Consider the following 13,242-nt stretch of genomic DNA (forward strand, 5'->3'; position numbering starts at 1 on the left):
GACGAGGTCGAAGGTCGCATCGAGGGTGCCTTCTGATTGCGTGCTGATAACCCTTTTCCAACTTTTCGTCGAGCTTTAGCCATCTGCGGCGGAAAAACTGTAGCATGCATGCATAAACTCCTGCGAATAAATATATTTATACTATATATGCTTGAACTTAACCAGGCTAAATCCAATTTGGCTAACAAGACATTGTCACTCAAAGCGAGTGAGTAACCGCAATGAGCAGCCGGGGGCAAATCCCGGGGGAATTTCCTCATGAGCTTGATCGAAGGCAGTGACACTTAACCCTCGTGACCCCTCATGTCTTGCGGTTTGAACCCACAAGCTGCGAAATTGCTAGATAAACGATTAGCCTAGTTATAAATGCAGGCATTTTATCATAGCAAATGAATTACACGGGAAAATGAATTAGTATTATTATATCTTAAAATGATCTAAAGCCATTAGGGAATAAATTCTCTAGAAACATATTTATATACATAATCTTATTGTATTAAAAATGGTATTATTTTCTTTATCTGAGGCATAGCATACTTTATAGCCTTTATCACCTCTTTAAATGTATGTCCACTGTTTAATAAAAATTAACAAAGATAAATTTTACCATAATAAAATATAGAACATTTTGATGTTATAACAATAAAATACATTTTCTAAGAAAAACGAAAACGGTTCAATTATAAAATACATTTTATAGAATCGACAAAAGTTGTACAATAATAAAATGAATTTTATAGATTAAATAAAAACTGTACAATAATTAAATATATTTTATTAAAAGTTTGGCAAAACAAACAAAAAATATCAATCTTACAATTTTATTAAAAGGAATATTTAAACTTTGTTGCTTTGTGTGTATTAAATAAATCTGAATTATATTCCAAAGCAAAGTGATGTAACTCCCGAACTAAGTGCATTTCTGCTACGTCTTACAGTCAGGAAACACAAATCTCCTAAACTTATTTAAGCCAGACTACGATGTCGCCAACAAATTCCTGGCTCAACCGCCGCATCCGCTCATTAGTCTGAGAGCAGCCAAGGATCCTGTCCCCTCGCAGATACTACATATATCCTTGTGCCTCATAAGGATCAGTCACTTGGCTGTCATCGCTGTCAGCAGCCGCCAGCCGCAAAATCTGTACAGAGAAATGCCATAAAAATAAAATGCCAGCCGCAGTCACGACACCCAAAAAACCAAAATCCCAAAACCCAAAAACGGTGAAATGAACGAAAAATGCGGTTATAGCAGTTGGTCCCGAATATTTACCGCCAACGGATGGCTGTTAACATAATTCATTTCATGCCATGTGCCGCACCGAAATTCCTGGCCCAAAAGACTAACGACTTTTAATTAAAATATCTCAGGGGATTAGGAAGATTTTGAACTTGGGAATTTATAACATATGGAACTGGCATTTAAGTTTGAAATTTATTTCGCTTGATAGATTGAAAAAGCCATCAAAAAAAAAATGGAAAAGGGATTATACTTTCTCGCTAACCGCATTGGAAAGTAGCTCGAAAGTAGTTGGAAAGTAGCTCATCTTTGGTGAAAAGAGCGGCAAAGCCAGCTAATGGTGTCACCTCGCAGGGAATGGCAAATTAGCGGGGATTGCGCACTTTTTGCCAAGGATCAGGAGCTTAAAGGGGCAAAGGATTAGGGGATGGGGAGCACTCCATTCAGGTGGCCAACACATGGCCGGCAGGTGTGGGCTGGAGCAGCTGTTGACACACTCTGCATGGCCCATAGATATGTGCATGTACAACATGTCGTATAAGTATTTTAATTAAGCATCAAGGGGGCGCACAAAAACACATGAAGAGCAAGTTTCGCGTTTTAATTAAGACCCACTAAACTAAGAAAGGCGGGAGCTTCTTGGCCTCTCAGACCCGCCCCCCAACCCATCAACCCCTTAACCCTTCAACCCGGGGGATCGGAAACTTTCCATTTAAGCTAAACTCACAGTTAAAATTTAATTTACCCGGCACAAACTTGCTGTGGCAGCTGCGCTTGCTGTATACCTAAAAAAAAAGAAGGAAATATATATATATAAAAAAAGGAACCAACGCGTACGCCGTACGTCATGCGGATTACTCATACGCCGTGTGCGCCCGAGATGTGGATGCCGGATAAAGCCGGAGCTGAAATATCAGCTACCAAGTCCTCGGGCGACAGGTGGCGGAGACAACAAAAACAGCCAGCTCCCTGGAACAACAGCGGTTGCAAAACATCCTGGTTACACGTCCACCGGCTCACCAACTTCCGTTCTGCGCCCCCCAAAAACGGTCTTAAATTGCTTGCATTTAAGCGCCCGATTGTACAATTGTACACATATCTTGCATATATGTATCTGCCAGCTGGATATTTTTATTCGGCCTGACCCCAGCGTGCGGCTGAATATTACAAACGTTTTTATTTATCTGCAGGGCATAAAAATATTTTTTAGCTGCGAGTGGCAAACAACTGCCGAAAAATAAAATATTCCCCATTAGATACTGGATTGCATTGGCGAAAAACTGTGGTCGGAAAAACAATGGCTGCACGGGAAAAAGGTGTTAGTAAAGAAATTATAGCAAGTGTTAAAAAACCTAAAGGTATAAGGTAAAATATATTTATAGCATTTTATTTTCAAGAAAAGTATGCGATGACCAAGCCGTATCTGCATCACAAACATTTTACAAAATCTAATAAACCCTTAAACCAAAATATTTCACAAAAAAGAAGAAATCCAATTTAAGATAACCTGGAAAGTTATAACTGTAGTACAAACAAATTACCATATTAAATTTACTTGTGACCCAAAATATTTTGCAAAAACCACGAAATCCAATTTTAAAGAACGTAGAACATTTTAACTGTAGTACAAACATATTACAAAATGTAAAATTTTAATTTTGAACCAAAATATTTGACACAAACCAAGAAATCCAATTTAAGATAACCCAGAACAACATAACTGTAGTAAAAACAGTTTACAAAATTTAATTAACCTTTGACCCAAAAATATTTTACAAAAACCAAGAAATCCAATTTGAGAGAACGTGTAACGGTGTAAAGTCTATTAAACGTGGAAATGTTTGTGAAAATACTTTTTGATCCTCTGTTTTTTCGCAATTTTTAACCAATAGAGCATCATTGGAAATCAGATGCTAACAAATTCGTTCGTATATTATTCGAGGTATATTTAACCTTATATGTGAAAACTCTTTTTAACCTCTGTTTTTTCTCAATTTTTAATCAAAGGAGTATCATAGGAAATCGGATGCTTACCCAATTGCTTTTCATCTTAGTCTATATTCTATTTCAATATATTATATTTCAATGTCCTATCCTGAATCGTTATTTTCGGTATAAGGTTTCAAGTTTCCTTGCCCGAAATCGCCAAAAATAAACTTAAATTAAACGAATAGCGACAAAGTCGTGAGGAATAGAGCAAACTCTGCATGCCTTTAGCAATCAAAAGGGTTTTACGTGCAGCCCACTTAGCGTTTTGTGGTCGTGCCCGCCAATTGGAGTTTTCGAGAGTTCCCTCTTTACGGCAATGGCAATCCTTTCGCAGTTATTTCAGCTCGCTCCTGCAGAAACTCCATTGTACTTTATATTACTTCACTCCACCCAATAGTCAATCAAAGCCAGCTGGATGTGGTAAGCTTCTTCGAATGCCGGGGAATGCCCTCTTCATTAGATTTGCGGGGGTGTTCTGTTCCTCGGGCGGCGTCTTTCAGTCTCCTGACTATTTGCTGAAATTGTGTTTTTTCTCTACAATTTGATTTAAACCAAGTGCCTGGCTTGCGAGCAGCAATGCAGTTGGAAAAGCAATAATATAGGGAGCAAAATCGATTGTTCGGTGAGCTTTGTCTACGGATCATATATGGCCAAAAGAAAGATTTGCATAGGTATCCACAAAAAGCAGGATAATTGGTTTATTTGATGGGTTAATAATAGACCATCTTAGGTTTCATACATGCCTTTAAGGCAGTAAATGACAGGCTAACATCACAAGAATAATTTCACATTTACCTACTTGATAAACATTCCTTTTTTCCAAGGCCAAGACCATAAATTCGAATGTGGAAGTTCAGCTCGAAAGTATTTCTACGTGATTTTATTGCCATTATGCCACAAGAATTGCTAACAAGTGGGAGTCAAGTGTACGTGTGCAGCAAAGATGAAAAATATATCTAAAAGTAAGCAAACATTTCAGCTTACCATTGGTTTTTATTTTTTTATAACCCAAAACCCGAATCATTTTGTGGTTCATTGGAGGTTTTGAAGCCGATGGCAGCCATACAGAAAATGCTCGATAAAATGGTGGATGGATGTGCCGAGTTAAGCGATAATTCATTTAACCGTGTGTTCGATGGGAAGTCACCATTTCAACAGGTGCCCTCCGCAGCTATTTCCAATCTATATGCAGCAATCGGTGTTAAGCAAACGTGTAAGCATTGTGAGTTGAGTACCAGGACACCTGGATTCCCTCAGCCGACGAGGTGGAAAATGGGGGGCCTTGAGATTCCCTCGAGTCTCACTTCACTCCTGGCAGTGGCAACAATTTCCCCTTTTTACTCCAGGTTTACTACTGCACAGACACTTCCACTGGATGTTAAATCCCTGCTCTGCTCATATTGTCACGTGATGTGACATCGTTAACGAGGATTTATGCAGATTCTTCATCCGGGCAACAAGTCTTTGGAGCTACTTTGCTGAGCTGTCTATCAAGTAGAGAAATGGGTTAAAGCTCCTTCAAGTAAATTCTATGTCTAACTATAAAGCAGTTTAAACCTTTCAGAGTTTAACGAATACCTACTGTTTGACAGTAAAATGTAAATTCAAAAATCCAAGGAGGGAATAATTTATAAAGGTGTCCTAAGAATGATTAAAATGATATAGTACATAAAATAAATGCCTTAAAGAATTCGTATTAAATATTTAAAGCAAGATCGTAATATTTAATGATAGATATTTCACTTTGCATATTATTTTTAAGTACGTACGTATAGGTAAAAATTATTAAATACAATTTTTACTTTAAGCTATTTTAAATTGATGATAAGTAAATTCATATTAATATTTAAAATCCTTACATAAATCCCTATATTAACCATGGTTGCTTAATTTAGTATTTCCTTATTTCCTTAAAAATTCAGCAGCAATGGACTGAGGTATTTACTATGTTTTTGTTACCAGTGAAGAAAGGGTATTACAATATTTGTTTCCAAAGTCCACCCTAATCCTGTACTAAGTACTTCCATCACGTAGGTCTGAAGTACAACAACTTCTTGTTAAGTTTTGCCCAAAACACATCTATTATTATTTATGCAAGGCTTATGGGCCAGCAAAGTGCAGCTATTAAGCCGTGTTTATTATAATTCAAATCACTTAGCACACATTGCGGCCTTTTTGAGGATACTCCAATGGCCACATCATTAGTTTTGCGTGTGTGACTTCATCCTGTTGGCCACGGCACGTAGGAAAATGAACTTAATAATTGTCTGGCCGGCATAACTGCCGGAAAACCCAGATTTTCTGAAGCCTGGCCAGAAGCCCAAGTCGCACTTACCTGGCCAGTGAGGATCCCAGTGGATGGGCCACAAAATATTTACCCTGTCTAAAAGGACACTTCTCCGAATGGCAGCGTTTCGAGTGCAAAGTGTGTATAAATAAATCAAAGTTTATTTAGTGACAGACACTTTGTGATGGAACTCTGCACTTTGATTTGCCGAGGTTCAAATTTCCGCAAGCCAAATGCTGGAAGGGAGCTTCAATTCAAAGGGCCTCTGCAATATGGCATTCAAAGCTGAGGGGCCGATAGGAAATGTTATGAATGTGCAATCACACAGCTGGCAGTTACCCAGAGAGCAGGTGACAAACGTGGGGGAAAAACGGAGGAAAACCAAGGAAAACCGAGGAAAGCCCCCAACTGGGAAAGCTTAAGAAATGAGCGAAGAGGGGCAGAGAGGGGCGCGGGGGCAGAAACAAGCTGCAACAACACAATGAAACTTGCCAGCGGATATTAAAACTATTTTACAGCTGCTTTGTGGCAGTCAGCTTCCCATTTTCCTCGGCTTTTCATCCCAGCCGCTCCTGCATGCACTTGACTTTTCGCCATGTGTGTGGGTCGCTCGGTGTCTTCTTCACCCGGTACTCGTTGGCTGATGGGTATATTACTTTCCTGCGGATACATCCGCAACAAGCTGAGGAAACGGATCTCTTGCCACATAAGGCGGATGTTTCAAAACCGTCGTTTTTAATGGGGAATCTCAAATATGAAGTGTATGGTAGTTGAATAAAACTGAATCTTTAAAAATTTAAGACGATTTTCTCACCCTTTTTGCCAACTTTCTACAATAAACACCCACTGCAAATAATTTCCTATTTAAAAACATCACTTTTAAGAGATTTTTAAAGAAATATATTTGTTTTGCTCAAAAAACTCCAAATTGGTTAAAAAATGGTTTGTAGTACCTCGTTTAACTCGTATTAAAATCATTTTTAAGCAAACCTACACTTTTTATTTTAAATAAAAAATAAAAATAATATATTTATAATCGTGATGCAACCCCTAAGAAATAATGCTAAAATTAATCAAATAAAAATTTTAATTTTTTTTAATTTTTTTTAAGAAAAGTGGCTTGTTAGCTTAAGATTTCAGATTTCAGCAGTAAAAATCTGTAGATCTTTAGTTTTGACACCCTTTTTTATGAAAAATCATCGTGCTAAAACCAATAACCAAAAAACCCATACAAAATTATGCAAAAAATAAGCAAACAAAACATTTTATTTTAATTTTTTTTAAGAAAAGTGGTTTGTTAGCTTAAGATTTTAGCAGTAGAAATGTGTAGATCTTTAGTTTTGGCACAAAAATATTTATATCTTACTTTATTTTCTTATTTTTAAATGGTTTTTTGATAGTACCGCCTTTATCATAACAGATCTGAAATTACGATGAACATTAAACTAATATGATTTACAACCCGAAAAAGTATAAGGAGTAGACTGAGTGAACCATATATAAAAGTTAAACTACCTCGATAAGTTATACATTTTTTTTTAGTTTTATGAGTTCTTTGCTTTTGATTCTAATTTATGATCCGTGCAATTTGCGAGTTGCACTCAGGCGCATGCCCAGCGGCAATATTTTTGCCCTTTCAAAACTTATTTTGTTTGTTGGCTGCGGTATAAATTATGAAAACAGTGAGGGCGGTGTTTACACTGGACCAGAGCACCCTGGAAAAGCATTTACTTATTTAACTTTTTAAATTTTGGGATCCGAACAGCGGCGATTCAGTTATTTCTGCTTCACTAAATCCATCTGGGATTCAGTGTTATTTAGTTGGAATCTGGTCTTTCTTTGCCTTTGGCAAAATCGTTGCTTGCTTTTATGTGTTGTTAACACGTGTTCAAATCATAAAGCTTAACTCGCTTTGAATATCCTTTATGGCAGGGCGCAAGGGCGCTATTGTTATGCAATGTCTTGATAAATGGCTTTTCAGAGCCAACTCTGTGGCCATTTTCCTCCGCTTTTCCCCAAACCCGGGAAAGTGAACGCATGTAAGCCCCGTTTCTGAGAGCGTGCCAAGCCCTTTGTGAGTGTCTCAGGAACACTCGTGCTTTGCCCCCTGCCAGGAGGAGCTTGGCCGGGAAAATTGCTATTGCAGGAGCAAAAAGCAAGGGTCCCTGCATTCTAACCCTAAATTGTACCCTCACGTTTCCATTCTCCAGATGTCCGCATTTAAATGGTTTTGGCTCAGGCAGTTGCAGCTCGAACCAATGAAGCTTGCGGCTTCTTTTTAAGCATTTAATTAGGGCAAGGCAAAAGTGTATCCTGCAAATCCTTTTGGAAATAAATATGCCAAAGGGGTTATAAAAACATGCATTTAAAGTTTAATCACATGAATAAAACAAGAATAACTATTTACAATTTAAAACCAAATATCATATCAATTTAGTATGCCCAATATCTGTCTGAAATAATTCTACGATTGTATTTTCTTTAGCTCTTTAGGTTCAGAAAAAAAAAATCCTATAAATGTTATCCAACACAGGATAAAAGTTGGGTTATGGTAAGGTTTTGCACAGGCTATGGTAGGGTTGCGAGGAGTTATACTGGGGTTAGGGTGGGGTTTTGGTAGATTTAAGATTGGGCTTAAGTCTGGTTAAGGTAATTAATATCTTGAACTATGAAATAAGTGAGTCAGTATCTATTGCAATTAAAGCTTAGTAAATGGTAGCAGTCTATTTCGAGGCGGTAATTTCCTCTTGTTATATACAAATCAACTTTTTCCCCAGGCGAACAATTCGATTCCTTTCGACACATTAACCTAATTGGCTTCTTCTATTCTACTGCTTGGCTAATAAATTGTTCAGGGATTACATGGATACTTAAAATTGTATCTCAGCATTTTCATCTTTGGCAAGACAACTTTTTCACATTTACCTTTTTGGCCTAAGGAAAAGGTAGGCAACTTCGTGATGAGTTGGAAATTGGGGTTGGTATGGGCTTTAAACCTGATCCTAAGCCTTTGAAATGGTTTTTTAATGTGTGTGCTTCCACCTTTGCCTCCCAATTGGATTAAATGTTTTTCGGGTGGAATGACATTTTTGGGCGGGAACCGAACTTTTGGGTATTCTGTCGACGGGCTATTAACACCTTGGCTTATTGTTAATTAAGCCCGCTTGCTAACTGATATAATCCTTTGTGCCAGCCGTACCTTTGGGGCAAACTTGATTTGTCAACTCGGTTAATTACTGGTTTCGAGGGCTACTGCTAAGACATTAATGGCATTAATTAACTGATGGCTTTAGGGCTCAGCCAATTCAGACACTCAACGGTTGTCGGATTGGGATACAAACCCAGTCGTAGGACTGAAATTGATGGCATTTAAGCGGAGGCAATGGGCTAATTAGAGCTGATTAAATGGGCTGGATGGAAGTGGCTAGAGCGGACTTAAAGTCTCGGCTTAGTGGGGGAAATATATAATGCTTTTACAAGCACTTTTTAATTTCCCCTGGTAAACCCCTGACCAATCCTTGGATTTGCCTTCGCTAAATCTCAGCTTAAATACTTACATATTCCATTTACATGCTTTCGTCTGTTTTACCAAAATATTCCCTCCTCCCTGTTTTCCCGGGTTTTCCCCCGACAACTCGACGGTAAGAAAATATGACAAGCACAAAGTGCTCCAGACCATGAGTTGAGCAAAAACAGAATGTCATAAAAATACACACTTGCGCCATGTGTGCATATCTATAGGAAAGTGTATGTACATTTAAGCCGGGAGCAGGGGCAGCAATAAGACAGGTTCCATATCCATAAGCCAGATGCCGGGATAATGGAGGCAAAAGACGCGTCAGAGCAGACAGAATAAAATCACATTTTCGCAGCCAAAGCATTTATGATCCATTATGCTCTTAACTAACGACTCTGGCTTTTGTTTTCCCCCATAAAAAATAGCACAGAATATAATGGGGAAGAATACGGGCATTGCACACAAGGTCACAAAAATGATATAAAGATATTTGAGGGTGTTTTATCATCTCATGATAATGATTTAATTAGATCTTTTGTTTTATTCGCAGCAATCATATGCATTTAATAACTTACCATAAAAAACACCTAAATAGAGATGTATTTTAAGAAGACATATAAAGTCAGAAATGCTTTAAAAGTTATATAAAGCTTGCAAGTACTAAAATAGAACCAATGTAAATATGTTTTAAGAATTTACTCAAAGAAGCACCCAAATACAGATGTATTTTATGGAAGCCACATGTAAAAACAAAACACATTTAAAGCTTCCATAAAGTTTTCAAGTATTAAAGCACTGATAACTGGGGTATTTCAAATATAACCAGACCTCGACCTCAGACCAACATACCAATGCGAATATGCGAACGGTGGTTTATTGAAGATGTCAAGCATTCCGGTCGGAATATTTGTCAGAGGGCATTGTGGGCTAAATAAATAAAATAAAAAAGAGAATAAAATAAAATGGCTCGGATGCAACGCATATGTATTTGATCAAATTGCAGTCACTTGTCCGCACGGGTGTGTGGGTTTATTGTTGACACATTTTTAAGATGTACCCCGAAACATGAATATCAAATATGAATGCCATGGCATGGCACTAGAGAAAGTACAAAACACGTCGTGGAGGTGAAAGTTGAGAGGGCCGGGGGAACGTGGACTGGGAACTATGAAGATGATGATGATACGAGCACTGATGCATCTGTGGGTGTGACACTTGAGAACAAAAAACGCTTAAGTGGTTCAATGTCTATAGAGCCACCCATCAACCCATCCACAGACCCATCAAGCCATCCACCCACGTTGACGTTGATTGTTGAGCGATAAGAGCGTTGCCCTAATGACACTTTTCTCTGGGAAAGGGGATGTCCTTCAGCTGATGTCCTCATAATCGGCTGAGTGGAGGACGTTAATGCATCAGATTATCGAGACTATATATACTCCCACTGCCACATAGCCCGTTTATCTTTAATTCATGGAAGCATATACCGCACTCAATCGCATTAATCATTTAATTGTGACCGCAAAAGCCCTACCATATTAACAATCAATTAATGCTATTCGAATAGGGTTTTTATCCCGCTATCTGCATACGTTTATGGGCACCATATGTTATTAATATCATTTAATCCGTTTTGAACAAAAGTAAATCAGTGAAAGCTCGGCTATTGATTTAATAAAGCTGCCAATGAAAAAATATGCGCTTTTACCAGCTGAATTAAATAAAATATTACATATGCGAATTAGTTAATTTTATGTCAACTACTAAGTAGATTTGTAGCTCTTCAATTTATTCAGACCGTGTCACAGAATAATTCAAGTGTTATGGCCGCTAATTGTCCATTTGGCCGTCGGTTCAATGGGCTTACCAAATACCAATTGCCAGTGACAAAACCCGTCAAAACCATTTTATGCCCCATTTAATAAACGATTACAAAAAGTCAAAAGCGGGGAAAATAAAACCAAAGCCGGATTGAATAAATGACCAACAATAAATGAAGTATTTGCGAAAAAAAGCACGTTTATAATCGGTTGTAAAGGAGGTAACTAGCTGTTACAATTTCCGCTAAACAATGGGAAATAGAAGTGCATAGTCAGTTGCTCACAACTATGCAAATATTTCGGTTTTAATGACGTGCATTTTTGCAGATTTTAATTAAATCACTAATTACGCGAATACAAGTTTGCATTTATGAGGCCACCGCAGTGTTAATTCCGCTCAAAATAGTTGAAAATAATTAAATTGAACTTTATATATTTTCACTGGGTTCAGTATATAAGTATGTGCATATCATTTATATATCAAATAAATAATTGATGTTGAAAATTTTGCAATTTCATGTTGTTTTCCACATCAAAGAATATAAAGCCGCCACACATGGCACGCATTTTCAGTTAATGAAATTAGCATTAGGTAGATAATTATGTTGGGTAAGCTTGTTTTTTTTATATTTTTTTGTATGGAACTAGGTGACCTATGCCAGGTAAATCGCCGTTAGCCATCAGTCAAAGTTTTCTAAAACCCCCAAACAGGTCGCTCGAAACGCTCTTAGCAATTTAAAATTCAAGTATATAGATTGAAATCGATTTTCCTACTTAGCCACCATGTTTATCCGCGGGGATGTGCCGCGTAATACCCGGGGCAGAATCCCCCAGATACCCAGCTCCATGACTCCCTATGTGGCGGCAGTGAAGCGGGGACCTTACACGATGACGCAGCCGGTGTACAACAGCCCCAATCCCAACCTGGTGGGCTTGGATGGCCAGGTGGAGGAGGCCAGGCCCAGGCACACCTTCAATGTGAAGAAGGAGCAGCTGGACAATAACTATCGCCATCACCAGCGACTGATTCCCGTGCCCACCTGCAGGAGGGGAATGCCCAAGACCCGATCCCACATGGTGATGAATGAGCAGAGGGAACTTTACCGCCAGCATCGCGATCGATTGTCCAATGTCAAGGGCAAAGTCAACACCCATCTGCCGCCCCCAAAGATCCAGATCGAGGGCAATGGCATGGAGTTGTCCTACATGGAGATGCTCACGGCTCTCTACAAGAAGAGCAATAATACCCTACGCACCTTTACCAAATCCCCGGAGAGATTGGCAGCTGGAAGATGGCGCAATGCCAATTTGGCCAGGGAAAAGGAACGCCGCCAGCTGGAGAAGAACAAGGAGTTCCACAAGGGCGGTGAGCTCTTCGATCCGCAGGCGGGAAAATCCAGGAAGAACAAGCCCAAGTCCTCGGGATCCTTTAGCTGTGAGATTCCCCTCCATGTGCTCCATCGCTACGAGAGTCTGATGGACCAATGCGATGTGGGCATCCTGTGCAAACTGCTGCGCCCGCAGATCTACCTGGATTTGGAGGTGCGGGAGGCCCGCATCCAGGGCAGACTGACCATCCAGCTCTTCACCGAGGCCTGTCCCCAGGTGGTGCTGGAGTTCATGCGGATCTGCACCCAGAACAAGAGCAACTCCATTGTGTTCACCCGAGCTCTGGCCCCCATCTGGATGGAAGGACGTCTGGCCATGGACAAAAAGAGGGGCTCCGAAGTGACCAACATCGAGCACGACTTCGAGGTGCTCAACCATGGCGTGGATGCCGGCATCCTCTCCTTCCCCAGTCGCTATGTCAGAGGAAGCTCCCGGAAGGCGGTGAACTTCACCATCAGCTTCAAGCCGCTGTCCATTTTGAACGGCAGGAGGATCGCCTTCGGAAAGGTTTGCAAGGGCATGCAGCTGCTGGAGAGGATTCAAGGTGCCATCGGTCACCTGCCCATGAGCCACAAAATGATCGAGCTGACGGATTGCGGAGTGCTCTAAGAAAGCCTTAAAATTTCCCGTAGATAGTTCGGATCTACCACTGATTCGCTCGAGAAAAGAAATCCCTATCGAGGGAGATCTAGAAATCCTAAAAATAAATTAACTTGTTACACTTGACCAATAAAATCTTTAAGCTGCTGTCTAAAATAACAGTTTTTTATTGAAACATTTTATAAGCTTATTTGAATTCTTTAAAATCCTTAATTTTATTAGATAAGATGCAAAATAGATAATAAAAGGAAAGAATAATTTGTATTGATTCCTAGAACTTTAAATAGCAAAGATATGACTATTTCAAATTCTCGGAAGACACGTTTACCCTCTTAAATATAGAGGATGGAATGACGTTGTGTATAAACAATAGAGATATTTCTTATGAAATACATATAATTTT

At 39.2% G+C, this 13,242-nt stretch overlaps 1 protein-coding gene across 1 annotated transcript; it reads left to right on the forward strand.

Annotated features, from left to right (window-relative positions):
• Positions 1 to 11,534: 11,534 nt before the first annotated feature.
• LOC119551270 lies at positions 11,535 to 12,995 on the forward strand. Its single transcript, XM_037860530.1, has one exon. The coding sequence runs from the start codon at positions 11,634 to 11,636 to the stop codon at positions 12,846 to 12,848; it is 1,215 nt and encodes a 404-aa protein (XP_037716458.1). The 5' UTR covers positions 11,535 to 11,633; the 3' UTR covers positions 12,849 to 12,995.
• The last annotated feature ends 247 nt before the right edge of the window (positions 12,996 to 13,242 follow it).

The sequence above is a fragment of the Drosophila subpulchrella genome, chromosome 2R (assembly GCF_014743375.2).
Source record: "Drosophila subpulchrella strain 33 F10 #4 breed RU33 chromosome 2R, RU_Dsub_v1.1 Primary Assembly, whole genome shotgun sequence".
NCBI classification, from domain to species: Eukaryota; Metazoa; Arthropoda; class Insecta; order Diptera; family Drosophilidae; genus Drosophila; species Drosophila subpulchrella.

Coding starts and splice junctions, on each gene's coding strand:
- LOC119551270 (XM_037860530.1), top strand. CDS start 11,634: ATGTTTATCCGCGGGGATGTGCCGCGTAATACCCGGGGCAGAATCCCC.